Source organism: Dendrobates tinctorius, unplaced genomic scaffold (assembly GCF_039654945.1).
Source record: "Dendrobates tinctorius isolate UK_male_01 unplaced genomic scaffold, ASM3965494v1 ptg000208l, whole genome shotgun sequence".
In the NCBI taxonomy this organism is placed as follows: domain Eukaryota; kingdom Metazoa; phylum Chordata; class Amphibia; order Anura; family Dendrobatidae; genus Dendrobates; species Dendrobates tinctorius.
The window spans coordinates 200,079-224,862 of NW_027361875.1; the positions used below are offsets into that span (position 1 = coordinate 200,079).

Consider the following 24,784-nt stretch of genomic DNA (forward strand, 5'->3'; position numbering starts at 1 on the left):
TCATTGGCTCAGCCAGCGGGGCGAGGGATTTCTTACTTACCTGACCGGGAGGAGCGTTGCCGCGGCGCTTCTCTTGTCACAGGGGCAGGAGTGCGGTGTTGGAATCGCGCATGTGCATAGCGCTATCCAGCGCCATTTTACTGAAGACATATTTGCAGTGTTCCTCCAGCAATATGGCGCCAGACAGCACGGTATAGGCATGCGCGTACTCCAGCGCTCCTCCCCCGGCAGAACGGGACAGCGCTGGAGCACAGGGAAGAAAGGTGAGTATAAATGTTTTTTTTGTATGTGTGCAGTTTAATAGGGGTGAGAGGGACCATACATATCAGGATGGGGGGGGGTGAGAGGACCATGCATACCAGGATAGGGGGGTGAGAGGACCATGCACAGCAGGATGGGGGGGGGGGGGTGAGAGGACCATGCATACCAGGATATGGGGGGGGGGTGAGAGGACCATGCATACCAGAAGGTGGGGGGTGGGAGGACTATGCATACCAGAAGGTGGGGGGGGGTGAGAGGACCATGCATACCAGAAGGGGGCGTGAGAGGACCATGCATACCAGGATGGGAGGTGGGGGGGTGAGAGGACCATGCATACCAGGATGGGGGGGGTGGTGAGAGGACCATGCGTACCAGGATGGGGGGGGGGGGGGGGAGAGGACCATGCATACCAGCATGAGGGGGGTGAGAGGACCATGCATACCAGCATGAGGGGGGTGAGGACCATGCATACCAGGATAGGGGGGTGAGAGGACCATGCATACCAGGATAGGGGGGTGAGAGGACCATGCATACCAGGATTGGGGGGGTGAGAGGACCATGCATACCAGGATTGTGGGGTGAGAGGACCATGCATACCAGGATTGTGGGGTGAGAGGACCATGCATACCAGGATAGGGGGGGGGGGTGAGAGGACCTTGAATACCAGGATAGGGGGGGGGAGAGGACCATGCATGCATTCAAATCCCATGCGGCAACGCTCATTGGCTCAGCTGGCGGGGACTTGAATCCCGCCGGCGGATGTTCATTTCACCGCACTCCCGATGCAATAGCATCGGGCCTATTTCTATTATAATTTATAATCGTGAAGCTCTGCCCACTGCTGCACCTCCTCTGGTCAGCTCTGCCTACATCTGCATGCAGCCTGCGTACCTATCTAACATTGGGTACACAGGCAGTGCAGATGTATGCAGATGCGTCCGCATGCGTCGTTTTGACAATGCGGCGAACCGCGTCAAACACACCATGTTGCAATTTGTTTGTTTGCCGCATCATCACACACTATATGAGTGGTCGTAACCACCTAAGGTCATACAATGCCCTGCACACAGGGTACGTGACATCGCGCATCAGGAAAACTATACTACATTTCTAATTGGAGGTATTTGCTAATATCATTATTACTACACCTACTACATATTGGGATATGATCTTAGAGCTGGAAATACCCGTTCAGGTGAGAAAAAAAAACCCATCAAACTAGGATGAAAACAAAATAAAAAGTCCGTTTCTCTCTCGGATGGTCATACAAATGTGTGAATGCAGCCTGAAAACCCTGACATGTTAGCCGCTTCAAAACCAAGCTTTTTTAAAATGTTTTTTGTAGCAGGATGAACAAGAAAATTGCCCAAATCGAGTACCAACACCATTTGTTTCCCTTCCATTTAAAACTGGTGGGATATATCGCAGCTTGAAGAGTCACGATTTTGCTTATCTTGCTAAATCGGATATACTCTGAAAAACACAAACTTTACTAGCAAGACCCTTCCTGTATGTAGTCAGTAGGAATTAAGCTTTCCCTCGGTCTGCAGACAGGTATTCGTTATTTGTTCACTGTCACACAGACAGTCTTACAACATTATCGGATGTGTGGACAGATGAACATTTTCGATACATCTCTCCATTCGTTCCTTTCTCCGTAAACTCCCCACTGCAATCTGGGAATAGGTGATATTGGGAAGGTTGCCAACTCATTGTGATTGTGGAGCCATCACTAACACAGGCCGAGCGCGTGTGCACTGCAGCGTCACTGCCTCCAGTACAAGGAAGAGACTGAAAATTACTCTCACGCTTTCACAAGACACAAGTTGTGCAAAACCACACATTCAATTCTAAGAATGACCGCTGCTAACTACATCATTCTGTTATGACTGACTCATTTCCTTCCCAGGCAAAGAAGAACAGTGTGTCACATACTCCAGGAGTAAATCATAACTCCCCACCTAAAAAACAATCTCAATTCTCCACTGGAATCACAAGATTATCACAATGTAGCCTGCAAAAAAACACTGCAAGTAGGGAGGTACAGGAAATGAAGGCTTTAGGCCACTAAGTGTAGAGCCAGACAATTCCACCCGACACCACAGCCCAATCAGCAAATAACACTTATACTCCCCTTCGGTGCTGGCTGCGCTGTTGCAGCGGTGTCGGAACCTGCGTCTAATTGCCATGTCACGCAAGCCCTGCAGGCAGTGGGTGCCGATTTCACTAATCTTGCTTGCAGACTAATCAAACGTCAGTAAGTAGTGAGCGGCCAGACGCTGCTCTGACTTCCTGTTTATTTTTTGTCCGAAGGCGGAGAGAGTGAAATCAGCGCCGATTGGCTACAGGGCTCATGTGATGCTAGCCCAAGGAGAGAGTGCCGACAGTGCTGGCGCAGCGCCAGCAGGGAGTACGACTTGGATAATCACCCCTTTAAGGTGAGAAAATACAGTGGCTTGCTTAGGTATTCACCCCCTTGGCATTTTTCGTTTTTTTGCTACATCACAACCAGGAATTTCACTTTTTTTGTGTTTGCATCAGTTCATGTAAAGAACATAACTACAACTTTGAACATTTGATTTTCTTTTTTTATTGTGAAGCCAACAACAAATAGGACTATTCACCACCCTAAAGTCAGTAGATTTTTCGAGCCTTCTTTAGCGCCAATTAGAGCTGCAAGTCACTTTGGATAAGTCTCTGTAAGCATTCCAGATCTTGCCAGTGGGATTGCTGCCTATTCCTCAAGGCAAAATTGCTCCAGCTCCTTCACATTAGATGGCTCCCTTTAGTGAACAGCAACCTTCAAGTCTGACCACAGGTTTTCATTTAGATCAAGGTCAGGGTTCTGACTAGGTCACTCCAAAACATTTACACATTTCCCCTTAAACCACGTAAGTGTTGCTTTAGCAGTATTCTTTGGGTTATTGTCTTGTTAGAAAGTGAATTTCAGTTCCTGTCTCAAATCACTGACAAACAGGTTTTCCAAAAGAATATCCCCGTAATTCACACCATCCGTCTTCCCCTCAACTTGGGACCTTTTATCCTATAACTGCTGGCTAACGACATCAACACAGCATGATGCTGACACCACCATGTTTCACTGTAGGGATGGTGTTCTTGGGGTGATGCACTATGTTGGTCTGGCGCCAGACTAACAAATAATAATAATAAAAAAAGATTATTATTATTAGACGACATAGTGTTTACCCTGACGGACAAAAGTTTTCAAATTTGGTCTCACCTGACCACAGCACTTTAACTCCACACATTTGGGCAGTCTCCCACATGTCTTTTGGCAAACTCAAAATAAGCCTTATAATTTTTATGTATAAGTAAAAGCTTTATTTCTGCGCACTCTTCCCTAAAGGCAACCTCTATGGAGAGTATGGCTTATTCCGGTTGCCGTAACACATGCAGTGATTGCTGTTAGGAAGGAAAATGAGAGGAAAGCCACACAAACACAGGGAGAACATCCAAACTCTTTGCAGAGGTCTGTCTTTGGTATACAAGATGTGCATCTTTATATCAGATTTCCCCTTCTTTCTGAAAATCAAAGTAATACTGTATCCAAATTTGCATCACAGAGAAGCATGATACAATAGGATTTTTCGACTGCATGTACCTTCCAGAATAATCTATTCCTTCCAAGAAACAAGACGCAGCTCACAAGCAGAGACTGGTTTCTGAAAGGCTTCCTGGTGACTACATGTAACAATGGCTTGTTATGAATGGAGCGCAGACAACGGCTGCAGCTGTTCAGACTGCAAGGAATTCTACCACTATTATCACCTGAGTTGTGTTCCAGAAAAGAAAAAAGGAAAAACATGCCACTTGGCTTGTTTCATAGATGCCTAAGAAAGCTGCAAGACCAAATGCCAAACAACACAACCCCCATCATTCCATGCTACGTCACAGAAGGCGGCAAGGAATCATATATACTTGCATGCGTTACACAAATATCAAACTTGCCTTCAAGATACAAACGAAAAAGCTAAAAAGCCCAGAACTGAATAAGTTACATTTTTTCATATTCTTCACAACTTCCCTATATAGGACGTAGTGTGAAGTAATAGTCTGGGACCGGAGCTTGGTGGGGCAGAAGAGGAATGTGGTTCTATTTCCACAGACCCCTTAAGGGATGATGCTGGCAGTTTCCTACAGAGGGGACTCAAGGCTGACGATAGATAGATAGATAGATGGTTGGCAGAACAAATTGTATATGACACCGTACAGAATCCTATAGGAAAGACTCTTTTCTCTGGGGTTTTGTAAACTCAAAGCTTGTTTTTTTTTTACGTTTTTGATTGTTTCCTAAGTTTTTCCCCAGATTTTTCAGCATTATTTTTAGCATCTTGTACTGGATTTTTTTTTTTTTAGTAACTCCATTCAACAATGAAGAACCTGCTAGCCGTTTATGAAGCAAAAATGCTTACCAAATGCTCAAAAACACAACCAGGCATCTTCCAGGAGAGTATTGAGCCTTCATGTTGACTTGTAATCTTCAAAGTGGTAAACACCTGAATTGTCAGGTTACTTCTTTTAACACCTTAGTGTCTCCCCCCCCCCCCCCCTAAGTCATAATACAAAAAATAACAGATATGCTTTTTTGGGGACTTAAAACAGATGCCAGTGTTGCGTCAAAAAGCGTTTTCCAATAAAGGATCAGTCATCTACAATTTTTGTAGCAAGAAATGTTCATTGTGCTGCGCAGCCTATTTTAAAGTGTTTTTTTATTCTTTGGGTGAATTTTACCTGGGGATCTCCTCCACATACAAGGCAGCAGTAGTTGGATTTGAGGACCAGGAGCTTCCATGCAATCCTTTAGGTGAGCGATACCAAGCCATTTTTTTTTTTATCTAACAGGATTACCCTGTTCTGTGCGCTATTTCCCTCCACAGCTTTTTTTTGCAAAATGGAAAATTTGTTTTATATCTGCTGTACCGTTCACTGCAAACTATTATTTCCAGAAGGAAGGGATTGCAGGCTGGAAAGTCTGTTACCTGTGGTTCCATGTATATACTAACAGTAAAAATGATCCTCGAACATACCAAGTATCACCATGGAGTATTGTACGATGCCGATCAAAATGCGGAGTTCCATCAACCTGCAAGTTTGGACCAGACTCTTTTAGAAGCGGCTCAGGGAAAGTTTGCTATTTTTTTTTTTTTTTTTTTTTAAGTAATCATATTCAAGTCAAAAGATTTTGCATGTGACTGCCTATTTTCTTAAAAAAGGTCTTGCACAAGCAGGTGATGGGTACACTATACCCTAACACAACACAGTTGCCAACTCTTTTACAGATTAAAGCATTTAAACAGCTTAAAATTCCTCCGGCCGTGTATAACCCCAGCTTGTAATTCCCACCTTTATATCACACACAAAAAAAATGTATGCAATGCAAAAGCACACAAAAAAGGCAGCTAAAGCAAGGCTCCACTTACACAGGAGCAATGCCACGCTTACACCGGCCAAAAAGGTCATGATGGATCCACAGAGAATATTTTTGTAATCGATTTCCTTTAGTTATAACAGACGTTAGGTTTCTTACTTCACAGTACAAAATAGGGTAGCAAGTCAGCTCTATACCTCCTGATCCATTTACCCATAAATACTCCTAGCCGGCCATATCTTCTCCCTCTTTCTCCACCCTAGTGGTTCCTTCAGAAATTGTCGACCTGATCTACGCACCTAACTACACCGCGGTATAATTTCTCCACTTTGATGGTAACTATCCAACAATAATTGATGCTTAAAAAGGTTTTACCATAATGGATATTTTTTGGCTAAACACGATAGGGGATAAAAGGAAAATGAATAAGGGCCTAGAAAAGGGACTCTCCACAATTGCGGCAAGGAGGAGCTTGAGACCCTGGTTGTAGTGATTGTTGGGGTCCCCAGGAAACAGATATTTATCACATCTCTGGATTACATATCCATTGGAGGGGGTGGGGATTTGTTTTACTTCCATTGGATTCTTCTAGTTGTTTGAATTCAATGAACAATTCTATAAAGTAAAGAGAAATGAAGCAAATGTGAACCGTAAGGACAAAAGTCACAGACAAGACAAAAGTCTGCGCACCCCAATAATCTAGTAGACAAGAAATGTAATAGCTTTTACTGCATGCTAATGTTCCTAGTCGCTTAACTGTTATAATTGAAGGTTGAGAATCATTACACATAAGGGAGGAAAACAACTTTTATCACTAAATTGATACAGTAGTTACAAGTCCCAGTTGAGGAGCTGCTCACCCAAATAGTCAAGATCTCCACTAGTCCTTCCTGGATTGATTGGTGCCCAATGGTCGGGTACCTCATCACAGCCATCTACAGCAACATCCGGCACATGCGCAGATCAAATTCATTAAAATGATTATACCCATCTCAGAGTGAATGCATATGACTAGGGCATCTCACTGTATGATTCACATCCAGAGCATCCACTGATGCTGACAGCACGAAGGCCACAGCACAAGCTTCGCAGGGCCACAGGGCTGTGCAAGGAACTGCAATCTGCCTCATTCACTACCTTGTTCAACCACAGAGAACTTTTTTTTAATTTTATTGACGGAGGGTGCAGGCACACTGAACTAGATGGAATTTTCAATATCTAAGGAGCCCAGCCCATTGATTAGTGGCTCACCAGGTCAGATCCTCTAAAGATGGAATTCATTACCATCAGAGAGGAGTATAGCCGTGTATAAAGAAATAGAAGCCAACAAATCTATAGCAGCAGCATCTATATTGTAACTAAAGCTGGAAATCTATACAGAATATATTTATAGCAAGTAATAAACACAGATCAAGAGGCACATCACCCCAACTCGACAAGAAATCTGGGTTATGTTACCAAACATACCAGAGAGGTGACATGCTCAAGAAAGCGCATTCCTAGAGTTATCCTGCCTTCACATATCTAATCAGTATGATTATATAGAGCTTATCTACGTTTATTTGTAAAGGGACCTCGGTCTAACGATCTCAGCAGCAGTCCAGGGTACAGCAGATCCACTTCCGGCCCTGTGATCAACAATGGTAACTTCACATTATCAGTGCTTTTAATGGAAGAGACTGGTGGGATTTCAATATCTAAGCCAGCCCCCCACAATCTCATAGCAGATGGACAGATAGAAGGGGGCTGGTTAAGTCACTGAAATGACCCATCAACAAGCAGCCACACAAACATGCACCACAGAGGACTCTTGCTTCGAACCCAAGCCATAAGTGGATCTGCCAAACCAGGACTGCTGCCAAAAACATAAAGGGAACCTGTCAGAACTGTTCCCAGTAACCTACAGATTGTAATCAGTATAACGGTGCCGACCTGACACTATGATACCTTGGTTGATTACATCTGTCTTGTGGTTGTTGTTAATCCTTATTTTCAGTTTTGAGTTTATATGTTCGTGCCCAGGGGTGGCTTGTAGGGGGTCTTCATGCTCAGACTAGGTATTCCTAATGAAGACTGCTGACAGGTGAGGCTGGTTTCACACTTGCGTTCAGGAGGGCTGTGGATGGCTGCCTACTTCCTCCTTTCTTCCTCCCTGAAGCTCCGCCTACTTCCGCATGCGTCCTGCATTTCCCTGCGTACCTATCTATCGCCTGTGTGTTTCTGCTTCCCGAGATCCCGCCCCGCAGTGTGTTATGAAGTATTCACACTGCGGGGATGGGGCCTCCGCAACACGCATGCGCAATAGCCTGATGGCAGTTCCCGGGCAGCGCGCACTGCGCATGCCCGAGAACTGTTGTCACAGTGCAGGCACCCGACAACATGCAATGTCAAATACAAAAGAAGGATGCGGTGCAGGGACGCTATAGAAGGGGGTTGATGGACAGCTGGAAGGCGGCTTAAACAGAGGAACACTCCATACCTCTGTGACAGAATGCAGACATGAGGAACTATTTATAAAAGTCTATATTTTGGAGTTAATGGTGGTCAGAAACAGAAGAGCCACCTTCACAGAATGCAGCCTTAGTGCTGCTGAAGGTTGCTCTTTTAGTTAAAAACGCCCTGGGGGAGTGAGATTCCCTGCAGCCATTTGGTAAATTCAAAAAAGTTCATTATTATCTCCCATTAATGTACACTCTGCACCCCATCTTGACTGAAAAAAACAGAAATGTAGAAATTTTTGCAGATTTATTATAAAAGAAAAACTGAAATATCACAGTCATAAGTATTTAGACCCTTTGCTCAGACACTCATATTTAAGTCACATGCTGTCCATTTCCTTGTGATCCTCCTTCATTGGAGTCCAGTTGTGTTTAATTAAACTGATAGGACTTGATTTGTAAAGGCACACCCCTGTTTATATAAGAGCTCACAGCTCACAGTGCAGGTCAGACCAAATGAGAATCATGAGGTCAAAGGAACTGGCCAAGGAGCTCAAAGTCAGAAATGTGGCAAGGCACAAATCTGGCCAAGGTTACAAAAGAATTTCTGCAGTACTCAAGGTTCCTAACAGAAGAGTGGCCTTCATAATACTTAAATGGAAGAAGTTTGGGACCACCAGAAGTCTCCCTAGACCTGGCCGTCCAGCCAAACTGAGCAATCAAGGGAGAAGAGTCTTAGAGAGATAAAGAACCTCAAGATCACTGTGGCTGAGCTCCACAGATGCAGTAGGGAGATGGGAGAAAGTTCCACAAAGTCAACTATCACTGCAGCCCTCCACCAGTCGGGCCTTTATGGCAGAGTGGCCCAATGGAAGCCTCTCGTCAGTGCCAGACATATGAAAGCCCGCATAGAGTTTGCTAAAAAAAAAAAAAAAAAAAAGAAAAACATATGAAGGACTCCCAGACTATGAGAAATAAGATTCTCTGGTCTGATGATCTGATGAGACCAAGATAAAACTTTTTGGTGATAATTCTAAGCGGTATGTGTGGAGAACACCATGTACTGCTCATCACCTGCCCAATGAAATCACAACAGTGAAACATGGTGGTGGCAGCATCATGCCATGGGGGTGTTTTCCAGCTGCTGGGACAGGACGACTGGTTGCAATTGATCAATAGATGGAAACATGTATGTGGCCAAGTACAGGTTATAGTAAAGACTTGGCCCTCAAAAGGGAAAATTGAATTTGACAGTTCCTTTATTGTACAAAGCATCCAGTTCAAAAATTCTTGAACGTTTTCGGTCGTACAATCGACCTTCATCAGAAAAGGAAATTCACAGTTGATTTAAAGGGAAGGTGCCGCAATTTTATATAATTTGCAAAAAAATAGTAAGTTACAAAACATGTTGTTTCAGCAAATGTTGTACTAACCAGGATTTATGGTTTGTTTGTAATAATGTTTTCATGTAGCCACTGGGCGCTGCCATCTTGATTTGCAGATCTGTGGAGGACTCATACAGTCTGCAAATATGGCCGTCCCTGGACATAGGAGACTCCTGTCGGCTCCCGACCCCACCATGCAGCCTCAGTAGCAGAGAACTGGGCACGCCCCTGTGGGCTGCACCATTCACTGCTGTAGGTGTGGCTGGGCGCCATTATACTGTAGCCCAGTGCTATCTGCTGAGCGCCACTTACCCTCTATCACAGGACCACTTGTGGAATAACAGGTCCTGTGTTGTGAGGAGAGGCTGAAGAAAAGGAGAAGGTGGTCAGCAGAGGAGAGAAGCGCTCACTGGAGCCGGAGGATGGAGAGGGGTGAGTGCGGGTGACTTTCATCTATGCTCCTCTGTCCTGCTTACTCCAGGCTCGGCCCTGTGCTTCCTGCTCCAGCGTCCTCCTGCTCTGTCTCCGCCTCCTCACACAGAGCCCCAGTGATCTCCGGTAATCTGACACCTTTGCTTTTATGGCTGTCTGAGGAGGACAGTGACTTATACAGCCCATAGTCTTGTGTACAATTGGGGGGGGGCTGGAAGTTTCACCAGTGTGGGCATATCTGTAATACTGTCTGCTGAGCCGTGTATCTAATCTTATCCCGTGTGATACTGCTCTCCTGAAATACTCTGTGCTGCTGTCACTCTGCTCCCAGAATCCTTGCTGCCTGCCATCCTCGGTGACCGAAGACCCCATTCCTCTCCTCAGATCCCGTCCTGGCGATGTGTGAAACCGAGGGGACAGGGGCCTGATGTATGGTGGAAGGAGCAGGGCGACAGCAGCACAGAGTATTTCAGGAGAGCAGTGTGCTGGTCTGTGGGGGGCACCCTGTTCGGTGCCAGGGATTGTACATAGAGCGCTGTGTTTTATTCACATGGATGGACCGTCTGCTTGTCTGCTCCACAGAAATCCAGGAAACATGTCTGCTGATTGATGGCCTGTTCTGATCCAGACTTTACATGCAAAGACAGTCAGTAACTTTGCAAGCCCCATCAAAATGGCTGCTCACTGTGTCTATAGATGTCATAGGTTTGTGTGCCAGATTTCAGTAGCTGCTCCCCCTAGTGTTAACAAGTGGAAATGCCAAACTTTTTAAAATTATTTTTCATATTTTGCAAAATTAAAAACAAACGATAATATTTTTTAAGAAAATGTAAACATTAATTCTTTACATTTTTTCAATTGCTGAAAAAAAATTTTTTGGATGGCACCTTCCCTTTAACTGAAAGGAGCTGTAATGGAAAATTCCATATATCATTAGAGAGACAGCTGGCCTGTGTGGTAATAGTCAGTACTGAATATCTGGTCTAAAAGTCAGGAATAAGAGGCGTCTGGTAAGCAGCGGATGCTGAAGGTAATAAGTGAGATTTAATTAGAGGATATGCAACATGTTGTGCATAGCAGGCTTGTGTGCCTGATATGGGACTGGTACTGTTTGAGGAAGTATGTCCTGCCCAGGTATGTGTGCCACGGGAGGACACGCTGGTTAGAAAGGCACATGAGTGCAGGGGAAAAGCGCTGTTTCTGTGTCCGGGCGGGCACGTGTACAGATGCTGTTTTTTTCTAAGTAGCCAAGTACAGGGTTATCCTCGATGAGAACCTCTTCCAGAGTGCTCTGGACCTCAGACTTGGCTGAAGGTTCACCTTCCAACAAGACAATGACCCTAAGCACACAGCTAAAATAACAAAGGAGTGGCTACAAAACAACTCTGACCATTGTTGACTGGCCCAGCCAGAGCCTGACCTAAACCCAATTGAGCATCTCTGGAGAGAAATGAAAATGGTTGTCCATCAACGTTCACCATCCAAGCTGACGGAACAGGAGAGGATCTGCAAGGAAGAATGGCAGAGGATCCCCAAATCCAGGTGTGAAAAACTTGTTGCATTATTCCCAAGAAGACTCATGGCTGTAGTAGCTCATAAATACTTATGCCCATGTGATATTTCAGTTTTTCTTTTTTAATAAATTTGAAAAAATTTCTACATTTCTGTCTTTTTTCCCAGTCAAGATGGGATGCAGAGTGTACATTAATGAGAAAAAAAAAAAGACCTTTTTTGAATTTACCAAATGGCTGCAATGAAAAAGTAAAAAATTTAAAGGGGTCTGAATACTTTCCGTACCCAATGTATATTACAGGCCTATGTTGCCATCTGATGGAATCAGGACACAGCCAGAAAACATTCCTTTATCACCCCTTGTCCTGAACTAGCCCATGATGATCTTTGCAATTTTCTCTTTGGCTTGACTCTTCAATTAGCAGTATGCCATAGGCAATGTTAGCAGACAATAACTGTATGTGACAGCGATCGGCACACAGGTCAAGCAGAGGGGAGATTGTTCTCAGAAACATGAGCAAGTTATGGGACATGGTCAGCTAATGTGTGGTTCTGCCTTACTATATCCGGTCATACACATTACATAGACGCATTCTCCCCTTACCTTAGTTTTTTTATATTGATAGAGCAGGAGTTTCTGAACGCGGCGATGCCAAATACGTGTGATTTGAACTTTTATATTTATTTTTTTTAAATATTATTAAAGACAATTATGTTTACTTTTTGCATTCTTCAATAGTTTCCACGGGAGACTAGAAGCTATAGTTGTCTGATCGACAACAGATCGATCAGATGGCGTTTACGTAGCAGAAATGCTCACTTGCTATGAGCGCTGACCACTGGACGGCGCTCATAGCATTCCGGCTATGACAACCATAGAGGTCTGCTGGAGACCTCTGGTATTCTTGCCAACCCATCTGAGACCCACGATCACGTGATGGGGTCACTGATGGGCGAGATTTCCGGAAAAGCGAGTTAAATGCTCAGATTGACCCGTGGCTGTTAGAGGCACATGTAAGCTGTTCAAAACAGCTGACATGTGCCGGGAAAGATGAAGCCCACATCAAAGGGAGGGATTCTGACGTGGGAGTACTGTTACGCCCAACGCCAGAAACGGGTTAAAGGGAATCTGTCAGCAGGTTATTTACAATGTAATCTGACAGCAGCATGGTGACAGGGCAGAGCCCGATTCCAGTGATGTGTTACTTACTGCATGCAGTAGTTTTGATAGCATTCCTGTTTTCTCTCCTGCAAATCTAGCAAAGCTCTGAATGCAGAGCTGTTTATTACCTATCCTCAGGACAGATAAATGTATGATAGCTAGCTGGGTTTCTTACTAGTGATGAATGAATATTTCGATATTCAGTTCTGACTACGATCGCCGTATTTGGCTTTGCAATATTCACCAAACATAGCCGAACGCCAATGGAGTCAATGGGAATACAGATAACCATATATGTTCGGAAAAGATCTGGTAGAAATAGAAAACTAGAGTAAATTATGTCAAATGCTATTAACAGTACTCATTCTAAGCCAATCAGATTTCCGTTGCCCCTTTCCCAGTAACCTGATTTATTTCATTCTGGAACACTGCAGACCAAAATGAACAGATTTGCTCCACTTCTCGTCCTTTACCACACGTACGTAATGACGGCCAATCATGTGACATCGCATCCACTGCTATTAAGGTACAGCAAAAAGAGGCTAACATGTACGAGAAGTTTCCAGGGCACTGTGGTATGGCCGCCACAGACTACCAACATGACTGCTGGACCAAGGTCTTGCAAATCGTTTTGCTCACCTCTAACTGCTGCTGTTTGCCAGACTGTGATCTTATGTGCATAGACAGCCTATACTCAATTCACAAGACATTTTTTTTTTTTTTTTTGAAACACACTCAACGGCACCTTAATGACCTGCTACAGATAAACCAGTCTGAAACATAACTCCTCCAGTCTGACGTCTTCCTGATCTCATAAATGTCATGACTTTGCATTGCCAATAGCATTTAGCTTAGAGTGACCTGCTTTCGTCGTCTGGGTGGCCATATGGGCATCGCTGCTGCAGCACATCCTAGAAAATGTAGATGGGCACAGCAGAATAGCCATGCACTTATTATATGTGCAACCAAGCAGATGCAGGCTGTGTCGGCATGCTGAGAGTTGCAGCTGCACAACACCTGGAGAGAAGATCAGTGATGTGGAGCACTGAGGCTGAACGTCATTGCCCTGCAGGTCACAGCCATATTCACACTAGCAGGTAACTTATGCCACTGTGCGATGAGTTAGGAGGAAAACTGCTGCTCAGGCCGGACCACTAACCATCAGTGCTGACCTGTCAAATTATCCTGGCTGGCTAGATCCTCACAGCCATGATCTATCATCGGGTAAGATATGCCGAGTACAACACTACACAGGAGTGCAAAACTGACACTACAAAAGTTCTATATATATTCATCTTCTTGTGAATGTTAGGCCCCTGCATTAGCCCTAACTTGTACAAATTAGTCTTCAAAGGGGTCATCCTGTGCATAGATGAAAACTTGCCGATTGTTGGGGGCCCGATCGGTGGGACCCACAAAGATCAGCAGAATGGGGAATTTTTAGCTCTTTTACAATATGGAGCAGCAGGATGGACGCCTCGCCACTGCTCCATTCATTCGCTATGGGGCTGCCAGGAAAAGCTGAGCACAGCCCCATATGGAGTGATGGAGCTGCTCCAGGTTAACAGCTCACAACAGGTCATCACCTTTGTTTTCACCAGAGAAACTATTTAATCTGTGACTGCCTGCATTTTCATATTTCTTTGCTGCTGTAGATGTTACCCTTTATTAGAGCAGATTTTTTTCTATATATTAGTGATCCATACATCCTATCATGCATTATAGGACTATGCTGTATAGTTACAGTGTTATACATTTACTTTATCTCTTTGCTGCATACCGCACAGTGTTATATATTCACCTTCTCGTATCATATCTATGGTATCAAAAATCACAGGACTGACGATTAAGAATTTCCCATTTGCTGGCTAATTGGATAGAAATATTTTTTTTCTCGTGAATATCATAGTATCTATATTTACCCTCCTGTATCCCACACTGTCAAAGTCCTACATTTACCATCAAGTGTTGTATTACATGCCTGTTACACCTATACTGTGCACATTACATAAGGTCTAGATTTACCTTCCTGTGTTACACGCTGTCAAAGCTATGTTGTGTATTAAGAGTGTTCTATATCTCTTCTCCCGTACTATACCACATGCCCTTGTTATAGCTATACAGTATATGTTACATAATGTCATTTATCCTCCTGTAATATCCCTCTTATTCGGACACAATATCAGTGTCATACATTTACCTTCTCGCATCATGATATGCCTATGCTATTCATATATTACATAATGTTCTATATTTACACTTGTGCATTATACTACACAGTATACATTATATATACTATATTGCCCTCCTGTACTATATCCCTATGCTAAACCATGCTGTATATCACAGTGTTGTACATCTTGTCCTCCTTATATATACACACACCCACACATATCTCCGTTATTCCTCCACAATATACAGGGTGGGCCATTTACATGGATACACCTAAATAAAATGGGAATGGTTGGTGATATCAACTTCTTGTTTGTGGCACATTAGTATATGGGAGGGGGGAACTTTTCAAGATGGGTGGTGACCATGGTGGCCATTTTGAAGTCAGCCATTTTGGATCCAACTTTATTTTTTCCAATGGGAAAAGGGTCATGTGACACATCAAACTTATTGAGGATTTCACAAGAAAAACAAATGGTGTGCTTGGTTTTAACGTATCTTTATTCTTTCATGAGTTATTGACAAGTTTCTCTTTGTTTACAGCCATTGACATGTCGCAGAGGTTATCACGTGAGGAGAGGATAGAAATTGTGTTGATGTCTGATGAACGTAGTACCCGGGTCATTGCAGCAGATTTCAATGCAAGACACCCTACCGAAGAAAACTGTCACCATTCCCAGTTTATTTCAGTGTATCCATATAAATGGCCCACCCAAAAAAGTTTGCCTTATCACTGAACATAATGTTCTGTGTAAACGGAGGGTCCTGTTCTAATTTTTGTTTTGCCCATTGTGCAAATTCAGCTCGCCGATCTGGCAACAGTTCCACATCCCTTCTGCGGATATTAGCTACTCATAAATGGCACCCTTACAAAATCCAGCTGCTGCAGCATCTCAATGAGGATGACCCAGAGCGGTGCACTGAATTTGATCGGAGCGGGGTGGTGGAAGCCTAAAGCATCCATTACGTCAATCCAGGTGAGCGAACTTTGTTCATATTTTTCTCATATACATAACAATGATATACATGTATATATATATATCTCTATCATACCCATGTTGTACAATACAGTTATACATTATACATGTATTATACCATATTCTATACCCATGTTGTATCTTACACATCTTGACCTCCTGTATTATACCTGTTATACATTAGTGTTGCACATCTTGCCAACCTCCATTATACCCGTTACATCCCTGTGTTATACTCATGTATCTTAACTTATATATCTTGCCCTCGTGTATTGTATATATTTACAATCCTGTATTATACTCCTGTTACATGTTACAGTGTTACACATCATGCCCTCATGTATTACACTCATGTTGTACCTTACACATCTTGCCCACTTGTATTTCACAGAGAGCTCTCTTGTATTAGGTTATACAATAGTGTTGTACATCTTGACATCCTGCATTATACCAGTTATATCCATATGTTATACCCATGTTGTATCTTACACATCCTGCCCTTCTGTATTATACTCTTTATGTTACCCATCTCGCCGTCCTGCATTATATCCCCTATGTTATACATTAGTGTAGAACATTTGGCCCTCCTGCATTACACTCCTACGTTATACCCATGTGGTACCTTACACATCTCACCCTCCTGTATCATATTTCCCTCATGTATTATACCACTATGTTATACATTAGTGTTCTACATCTTGACATCCTGTATTATACCAGTTTTATCTCTATGTTATATCCAGGCTTTATTTTACACATTTTGTCCTCCTATATTAGATATATTGCCCTTCTGTATCATACTCATATGTTACACATCTTGCCGTCATTTATTATACCCCTGTTATATCCCTATGTTATGCCCATGCTGTATCTTACACATCTCGTCCTCTTGTATTATATTCCTATGCTTTACCCATGTTGTATCTTACACATCTTGTCCTCCTGTATTATATACACTGCTCAAAAAAATAAAGGGAACACAAACAACAGAATATAACTCCATATAAATCAAACTTCAAACGGTGTTGGACTGTGAGAACAACCCCCATCTGTGGATGTTTGGTACTCAGACCATCCTCATGGAGCCGGTTTCTAACCATTTGTGCAGACACATGCACATTTGTGAACTGCTGGAGATCAACTTGCAGTGCTCCTCCTGTTCCTCCTTGCACAAAGGCTGAGGTAGCGGTCCTGCTGCTGGGTTGTTGCCCTCCTACGGCCCCTCCACGTCTCCTGGTGTCCTGGCCTGTCTCCTGGTAGCGCCTCCAACCTCTGGACACTACACTGACAGACACAGCAAACCTTCTTGCCACAGCTCGCATTGATGTGCCATCCTGGATGAGCTGCAGTACCTGAGCCACTTGTATGGGATGTAGAGTCTGCCTTATGCTACCACGAGTGTGAAAGCACAACCAACATTCAAAAGTGACCAAAACATCAGCCAGAAAGCATTGGTACTGAGATGTGGTCTGTGATCCTCACCTGCAGAACCACTCCTTTATTGAGGGTGTCTTGATGATTGCCAATAATTTCCATCTGTTGTCTATTCCATTTGCACAACAGCATGAGAAATTGTTTGTCAATCAGTGTTGCTTCCTAAGTGGACAGTTTGATTTCACAGAAGTTTGATTTACTTGGAGTTATATTCTGTTGTTTAAGCATTTATTTTTTGGAGCAGTGTATATTGCCTTCCTGTATTATACTCTTATGTTATACATTAGTGTTGTACATTTAACCTTCTTGTATTATAATGAGGGCTGGGGAGTCGGTAAGCCAAACTTCGGGCTCCACAGCACTGGTCACTACTGAGCATGTACATATAGTGCAGTACAGATTCATCTCATCTACAACTCCACAGCCCTGGTCACTACTGAGCATGTACATAAAGTGCAGCACAGATTCATCTCATCTACATCTCCACAGCACTGGTCACTGCTGAGCATGTACATAAAGTACAGCACAGATTCATCTCATCTACGACTCCACAGCACTGGTCACTACTGAGCATGTACATAAAGTGCAGAACAGATTCATCTCATCTACGACTCCACAGCACTGGTCACTACTGAGCATGTACATAAAGTGCAGCACAGATTCATCTCATCTACGACTCCAAGTCTTTAAAGGATTTTTAAAGGAAAAGTATCATGAAATGACCCAGTTTTCAATCAAGTGTTGTGTTAAACTGCATGCCATATTAATATTAACATTAATTTATTGCTGTGAACTAGTGCTTTCTAAAATTATTTTACTAGAGATCTTTGGATAGAGGGAATGATTAGGGTTTTTTTTTAATGCATCCTGCCCTGTGTCCCACAAAGGGGTAAAGACTTTGTTTAGTATAAGGCCGGGGTCACACTTGCAACTGCAATGTGAGAAACTCATGCAAGTCTCTCGCCTCAATACCCGGCACTGCCACCGGTGGTTCAGACCGGAGCGTTCAGCTGCATAGAAATACATGCAGCCGCACATTCCGGTCCCGAGTGCTGGGTATTGAGGTGAGAGACTCGGGTGAGTTTCTCGCATTGCACTCGCAAGTGTGACCCCGGCCTTACCGATAATAATGGACTTGGGCATTGAAAGTTTAGACCTCTGTAAGCTTAGGGTACCGTTACACCTAACCAGCGATCCCGACTAGCGATATGACGCGGTCAGGATCGCTGGTACATCGCTAGGTGGTCGCTAGTGAGCTGCCACACAGGCAGATCTCACCAGCGACATCGCTGGGGACGGGGGTCGCTACTTACCTGTCAGACGCGGCGATCCTGCGTCCTCCCGCCCGGCTCCACGCGTCGCTCGTCGGCGCCACAGGAAGCGACCGACGAGGAATGGTCCAGGAGCTTCTCGTGCGATCAGCGATTACCAGCGGGGGAGCCGGTCGGAGGTAAGTATCACATGCAGCGATATCGCTAGCAATATCGCTGCAACGTCACAAAATCGGTGACTTTACAGCGATATTGCAGTGTGTAACGGGGGCTTTACAGAGGCTAAAGATATCTTCTCTGAAAAAACCTTTTCATTGAAAGTTTAACATCATGTGATGGGAGGTTGTACCTAAACTTATGACAATCCTTTTAAGGCCACGGTCACACGTTCAGTATTTGGTCAGTATTTTCCATAAATATTTGTAAGCCAAAATCAGGAGTGGGTGATAAATCCAGAGGAAGGCTGTGATGATAATGTTATAAAATATGTGTTGTAAAAACTGATCCTGCCCCCAGAAGAAGCCTGAGGAAAAGGCGAAACCCAGGGTCAGGCTTGTTGATCATCGTGGTATGTGATGGCTCTTGTTTGTACATGATTTTGTCACTTTTATGGGACAAACACTTTTTAATTCATGTCTGGGAGCATGGCCGGCGTTAGGGGCAGGCAGCTGCCTGGGGCAGGCAGCTGCCTAGGGCCCCCGCTCCCCCAGGGGCCCCCAGGTAGCGGCACATCACGCAGCCGCTATGGGGCACGTGAGGCAGGGGGGCCGCCTGCCACCAGCGCCAACTCCCCCCGCCACCACAGCATTGAACTATACCGGCATCTGCCGCTACAGTTTAAAGCAATGACGGAGGGGAGAGTGTCAGCTGACGCTCCCTCTTCCATCATTCTCCGCTCTGCCTCTGACAGGGGGGGGGGGGGGGGGGAGATGTGAGCTGTGCTATGTACTAAGCAGGCTGTGCCATACACTATGCGGGCTGTGCCATACACTATGCGGGCTGTGCCATACACTATGCGGGCTGTGCCATACACTATGCGGGCTGTGCCATACACTATGCGGGCTGTGCTACATACTGTGCGGGCATATTATATTCTATGGGGGAAGCTGTGTTGTTTACTATGGGTGGTATATTATATTATATGGGGGAGGCGGTGTTATATACTATGTGACTTATATACTATGGGGGAGTACATTATATTCTATGGGGAGTCTGTGTTATATACTATGGGGGTACATTATATTCTATAGGGGGCTGTGTTATATACTAGGGGGGGCTGCATTATATTCTATGGGGGCTACATTATATACTATGGGGAGGTGGGCTGTGTTATATTCTATGGGGGGCTACATTATATTCTATGGGGAGCTATATTAGATTTTATGAGGGAGGATTGTATCATACTCTTTGATGGGGCTACATTATATTCTATGGGGAGGTGGGCTGTATTACATTATTTTCGGAGCTACATTATATTCTATGGGAGGCTGTATTATATTTATATTCTATTAGGGGTGATTGCATCATACTCTATGAGGGGGCCTTCATTATATTCTATGGGGGGTTACATTATACTCTGTGGGGTGGCTGCATTATACTGTATCGAGGATTACGGTGAATACATTATACTATATGAAGAACTATGGGGTGCATTATACTATGGGAAGTGAATTGCACTACATGGATGACTATGGCGGTGTATTATACTATTTGGAGGACTATGGGAAGTGTATTATACTATATGGAGGACTGAGGAGTGTATTATACTATATGGAGGTCTATGGGGCACATTACATTATATGGAGGACTATTGGGTGCAAACTGTAGATGTGCTGCTGATAACATGATACTGTATGGGGACAGATTGATCTATTAGTGACTTTTCTGTCCCCATCATTCTTTCTCAGTTGGTGTAAAGAGACCGGGAAACAAGCGTCGGACGGCTTCAATATTGTTGGTCACTACAGAGCATGTACATAAAGTGCATGTCCCCATCTGTGGACGTCTCGCACTCAGACCATCCTCATGGAGCCGGTTTCTAACCGTTTGTGCAGACACATGCACATTTGTGGACTGCGGGAGATCAATTTGCAGGGCTCTGGCAGTGCTCCTCCTGTTCCTCCTTTCACAAAGGCTGAGGTAGCGGTCCTGCTGCTGGGTTGTTGCCCTCCTACGGCCCCCTCCACGTCTCCTGGTGTCCTGGCCTGTCTCCTGGTAGCGCCTCCAACCTCTGGACACTACACTGACACACAGAAAACCTTCTTGCCACAGCTCGCATTGATGTGCCATCCTGGATGAGCTGCACTACCTGAGCCACTTGTATGGGTTGTAGAGTCTGCCTTATGCTACCACGAGTGTGAAAGCACAACCAACATTCAAAAGTGACCAAAACATCAGCCAGAAAGCATTGGTACTGAGATGTGGTCTGTGATCCTCACCTGCAGAATCACTCCTTTATTGAGGGTGTCTTGATGATTGCCAATAACTTCCATCTGTTGTCTATTTCATTTGCACAACAGCATGAGAAATTGTTTGTCAATCAGTGTTGCTTCCTAAGTGGACAGTTTGATTTCACAGAAGTTTGATTTACTTGGAGTTATATTCTGTTGTTTAAGCATTTATTTTTTGGAGCAGTGTATATTGCCTTCCTGTATTATACTCTTATGTTATACATTAGTGTTGTACATTTAACCTTCTTGTATTATACTGAGGGCTGGGGAGTCGGTAAGCCAAACCTCGGGCTCCACAGCACTGGTCACTACAGAGCATGTACATAAAGTGCAGCACAGATTCATCTCATCTCTGACCCCACAGCACTGGTCACTACTGAGCATGTACATAAAGTGCAGCACGGATTAATCTCATCTATGACTCCACAGCACTGGTTACTACTGAGCATGTACATAAAGTGCAGCACAGATTCATCTCATCTACGACTCCACAGCACAGGTCACTACTGAGCATGTACATAAAGTGCAGCACAGATTCATCTCATCTACGACTCCACAGCACTGGTCACTACTGAGCATGTACATAAAGTGCAGCACAGATTCATCTCATCTACGACTCCACAGCACTGGTCACTACTGAGCATGTACATAAAGGGCAGCACAGATTCATCTCATCTACATCTCCACAGCACTGGTCACTACTGAGCATGTACATAAAGTGCAGCACAGATTCATCTCATCTACATCTCCACAGCACTGGTCACTACTGAGCATGTACATAAAGTGCAGAACAGATTCATCTCATCTCTGACCCCACAGCACTGGTCACTACTGAGCATGTACATAAATTGTAGAACAGATTCATCTAATCTCTGACCCCACAGCACTTGTCACTACTGAGCATGTACATAAAGTGCAGCACAGATTCATCTCATCTACGACTCCACAGCACAGGTCACTACTGAGCATGTACATAAAGTGCAGCACAGAGTCATCTCATCTACGACTCCACAGCACTGGTCACTACTGAGCATGTACATAAAGTGCAGCACAGATTCATCTCATCTACATCTCCACAGCACTGGTCACTGCTGAGCATGTACATAAAGGGCAGCACAGATTCATCTCATCTACAACCCCACAGCACTGGTCACTACTGAGCATGTACATAAAGTGCAGCACAGATTCATCTCATCTACATCTCCACAGCACTGGTCACCTCCCGAACAATACTCACCACTACTCAACACTGACCACCACCCAATAGTGCGAACCCCTCAGCAGTGTGCCACCCCCACCCCCCAACAGTGTTCACCATTGCCACCACCCAGCAGTGCCCACCACCATCACCACCCAGCAGTATGCCACCCACCACCGCCCCCCAACAGTGCTCACCACTGCCACCACACAACAGTGCCCACCACACAGCAGTATGCCACCCCCAACAGTGTTTACCATTGCCACCACCCAGCAGTGCCCACCATCACCCAACAGTGCCCACCACCCAGCAGTATGCCACCCACCACCCAACAGTGCCCACCACCCAGCAGTATGCCACCCACCACCCAACAGTGCCCACCACCCAGCAGTATGCCACCCACCACCCAACAGTGCCCACCACCCAGCAGTATGCCACCCACCACCCAACAGTGCCCACCACCCAGCAGTATGCCACCCACCACCCAACAGTGCCCACCACCCAGCAGTATGCCACCCACCACCCAACAGTGCCCACCACCCAGCAGTATGCCACCCAACAGTGCCCACCACCCAGCAGTATGACACCCACCACCCAACAGTGCCCACCACCCAGCAGTATGCCACCCACCACCCAACAGTGCCCACCACCCAGCAGTATACCACCCACCACCCAACAGTGCCCACCACTGCCACCACCCAGCAGTATGCCACCCACCGCCGCCCCACCCAACAGTGCCCACCACCATTGCCACCATCACCCAGCTCAGGGCTGGCAGCTCCAGTCTGAGGCCTGCACACACAAGATGAAGGGGGAAGGACACACTCACCATGTACAGGGTGAAGGGGAAGCAGAGCAGGAAGAGCCATATGTAGAGGTGCAGGGTGTTGACAAAGGTGCTCTGGTGGGGGTCGTAGTACCAGCCCCCGGTGATGGAAGCCCACACTCCCTGCCGGAGGATTTGCAGCGTCTGAGACCCCATGTTCCTCCGTCACCCCGTCCTCCGGGCCGCCGCCTTCACCTTCCTGTCCGTAAAAGGAAAGGGACACAACGACGGGAGACGGGCCCGGGCGGCCTCACGGCGGCCATTTTATCTCCTCTCACCCCCGGAGGAAGCTCGGGTCCTCCAGCGACGAGCGGCCTTAGCCTTCAGCGCTCGTTCTCCCTTCTGTACAACCATAGAGTGCGGTGTAGAACGTCTCCTACAGCCAGTGGCGGAACTGAGCTCGCCACCTAGCGTCCGCTCCCAGCAGTGCACACAGCACATCTGGATCATCCAGTCAGTGCAGTGCTCACCTGAGGTCCAGTCCTGCGTCTCTGCTGTCCCCACACCTGGCAGTCTGCAGCACCAAACACGCATGGTGGGAACGGGGCCTTACACATAGAGGTTTTTTATGATCATCATTTACTCTATCATATAATGCATTGAAAAAAACTTCAACTGCAGTGAAAGTGGGAAAATATGACATTCTGTCGTGGTTTTAGGGTTTACGGGTTTAAAATGACCTGGAAACACGATTCTCCAGCTCAGTGCGATTATTGCGTTTCATATAATACCGCACTACTGCTGCACTCTGGACAATGCCGAAAAAGGAGCTATGGTAGCCCAGTGGGGTCACTCCTGAAAACCCCCGAAAAGTGTAACAATTCCCATAAATACACTGTTTCCAGCCTTTATTCAAAGAGGAAAATCAAGTGCAAAAGATGCTCCTGTTATTATCAGTAATGGGGGCTGGTTCCCAGTTTCATTCTCCAACCCGATGTCGAACACCTGCAAAATAATAAAATAGCTCAGGTCGGCCAGAGTTTAGGTGGTTAAGAATACTCGCACACAGGGCCGGTTTTAGGCAAAATGGGGCCCCAAATGCTAATCGCACATCACACAGAAGCATTTCTGTTGTTTCTTCATGCGCTGAGTTCAGGCCGCTAAAACAAGTGTGATCGCCAATATTGAAGCCGTCCGACGCTTGTTTCCCGGCCTCTTTACAACAACTGAGAAAGAATGATGGGAACAGAACAATCACTAATAGATCAATCTGTCCCCATACAGTTTCATGTTATCAGCAGCACATCTACAGTTTACACCCCATAGTCCTCCATATAATGTAAAGTGCCCCATAGACCTCCATATAGTATAATACACTCCTCAGTCCTCCATATAGTATAATACACTTCCCATAGTCCTCCAAATAGTATAATACACTCTTCATAGGGCTCCATATAGTATAATGCACCGCCATAGTCATCCATGTAGTGCAATTCACTTCCCATAGTATAATGCACCCCATAGTTCTTCATATAGTATAATGTATTCACCGTAATCCTCGATACAGTATAATGCAGCCCACATATAGTATAATGGAGCCACTCCATAGAGCATAATGCAGCCACCCCACAGAGTATAATGCAGCCACCCCACGGAGTATAATGTAACCCCCCCATAGAATATAATGAAGGCCCCCTCATAGAGTATGATGCAATCACCCCTCATAGAATATAAATATAATACAGCCTCCCATAGAATATAATGTAGCTCCGCAAATAATATAATACAGCCCACCTCCCCATAGAATATAATGTAGCCCCATCAAAGAGTATGATACAATCCTCCCTCATAAAATCTAATATAGCTCCCCATAGAATATAATGTAGCCCCCCATAGAATATAATACAGCCCACCTCCCCATACAATATAATGTAGCC

At 45.1% G+C, this 24,784-nt stretch overlaps 1 protein-coding gene across 6 annotated transcripts in view; it reads right to left on the reverse strand.

Moving 5' to 3' along the window:
* PCNX1 (pecanex 1) overlaps positions 1–23,255 on the reverse strand; it is a 139,083-nt gene extending 115,828 nt beyond the window's left edge. For 4 of the 6 annotated variants that reach the window (XM_073554138.1, XM_073554137.1, XM_073554136.1 and 1 more), the window contains exon 1: positions 22,911–23,255. In XM_073554138.1, coding sequence (XP_073410239.1) covers positions 22,911–23,063 — 153 coding nt within the window. In that variant the 5' untranslated portion in view covers positions 23,064–23,255. The remainder of the gene's footprint in view (positions 1–22,910) is intronic. The other 2 variants (XM_073554140.1, XM_073554139.1) reach the window with 1 other exon arrangement.
* Between the last annotated feature and the right edge of the window lie 1,529 nt (positions 23,256–24,784).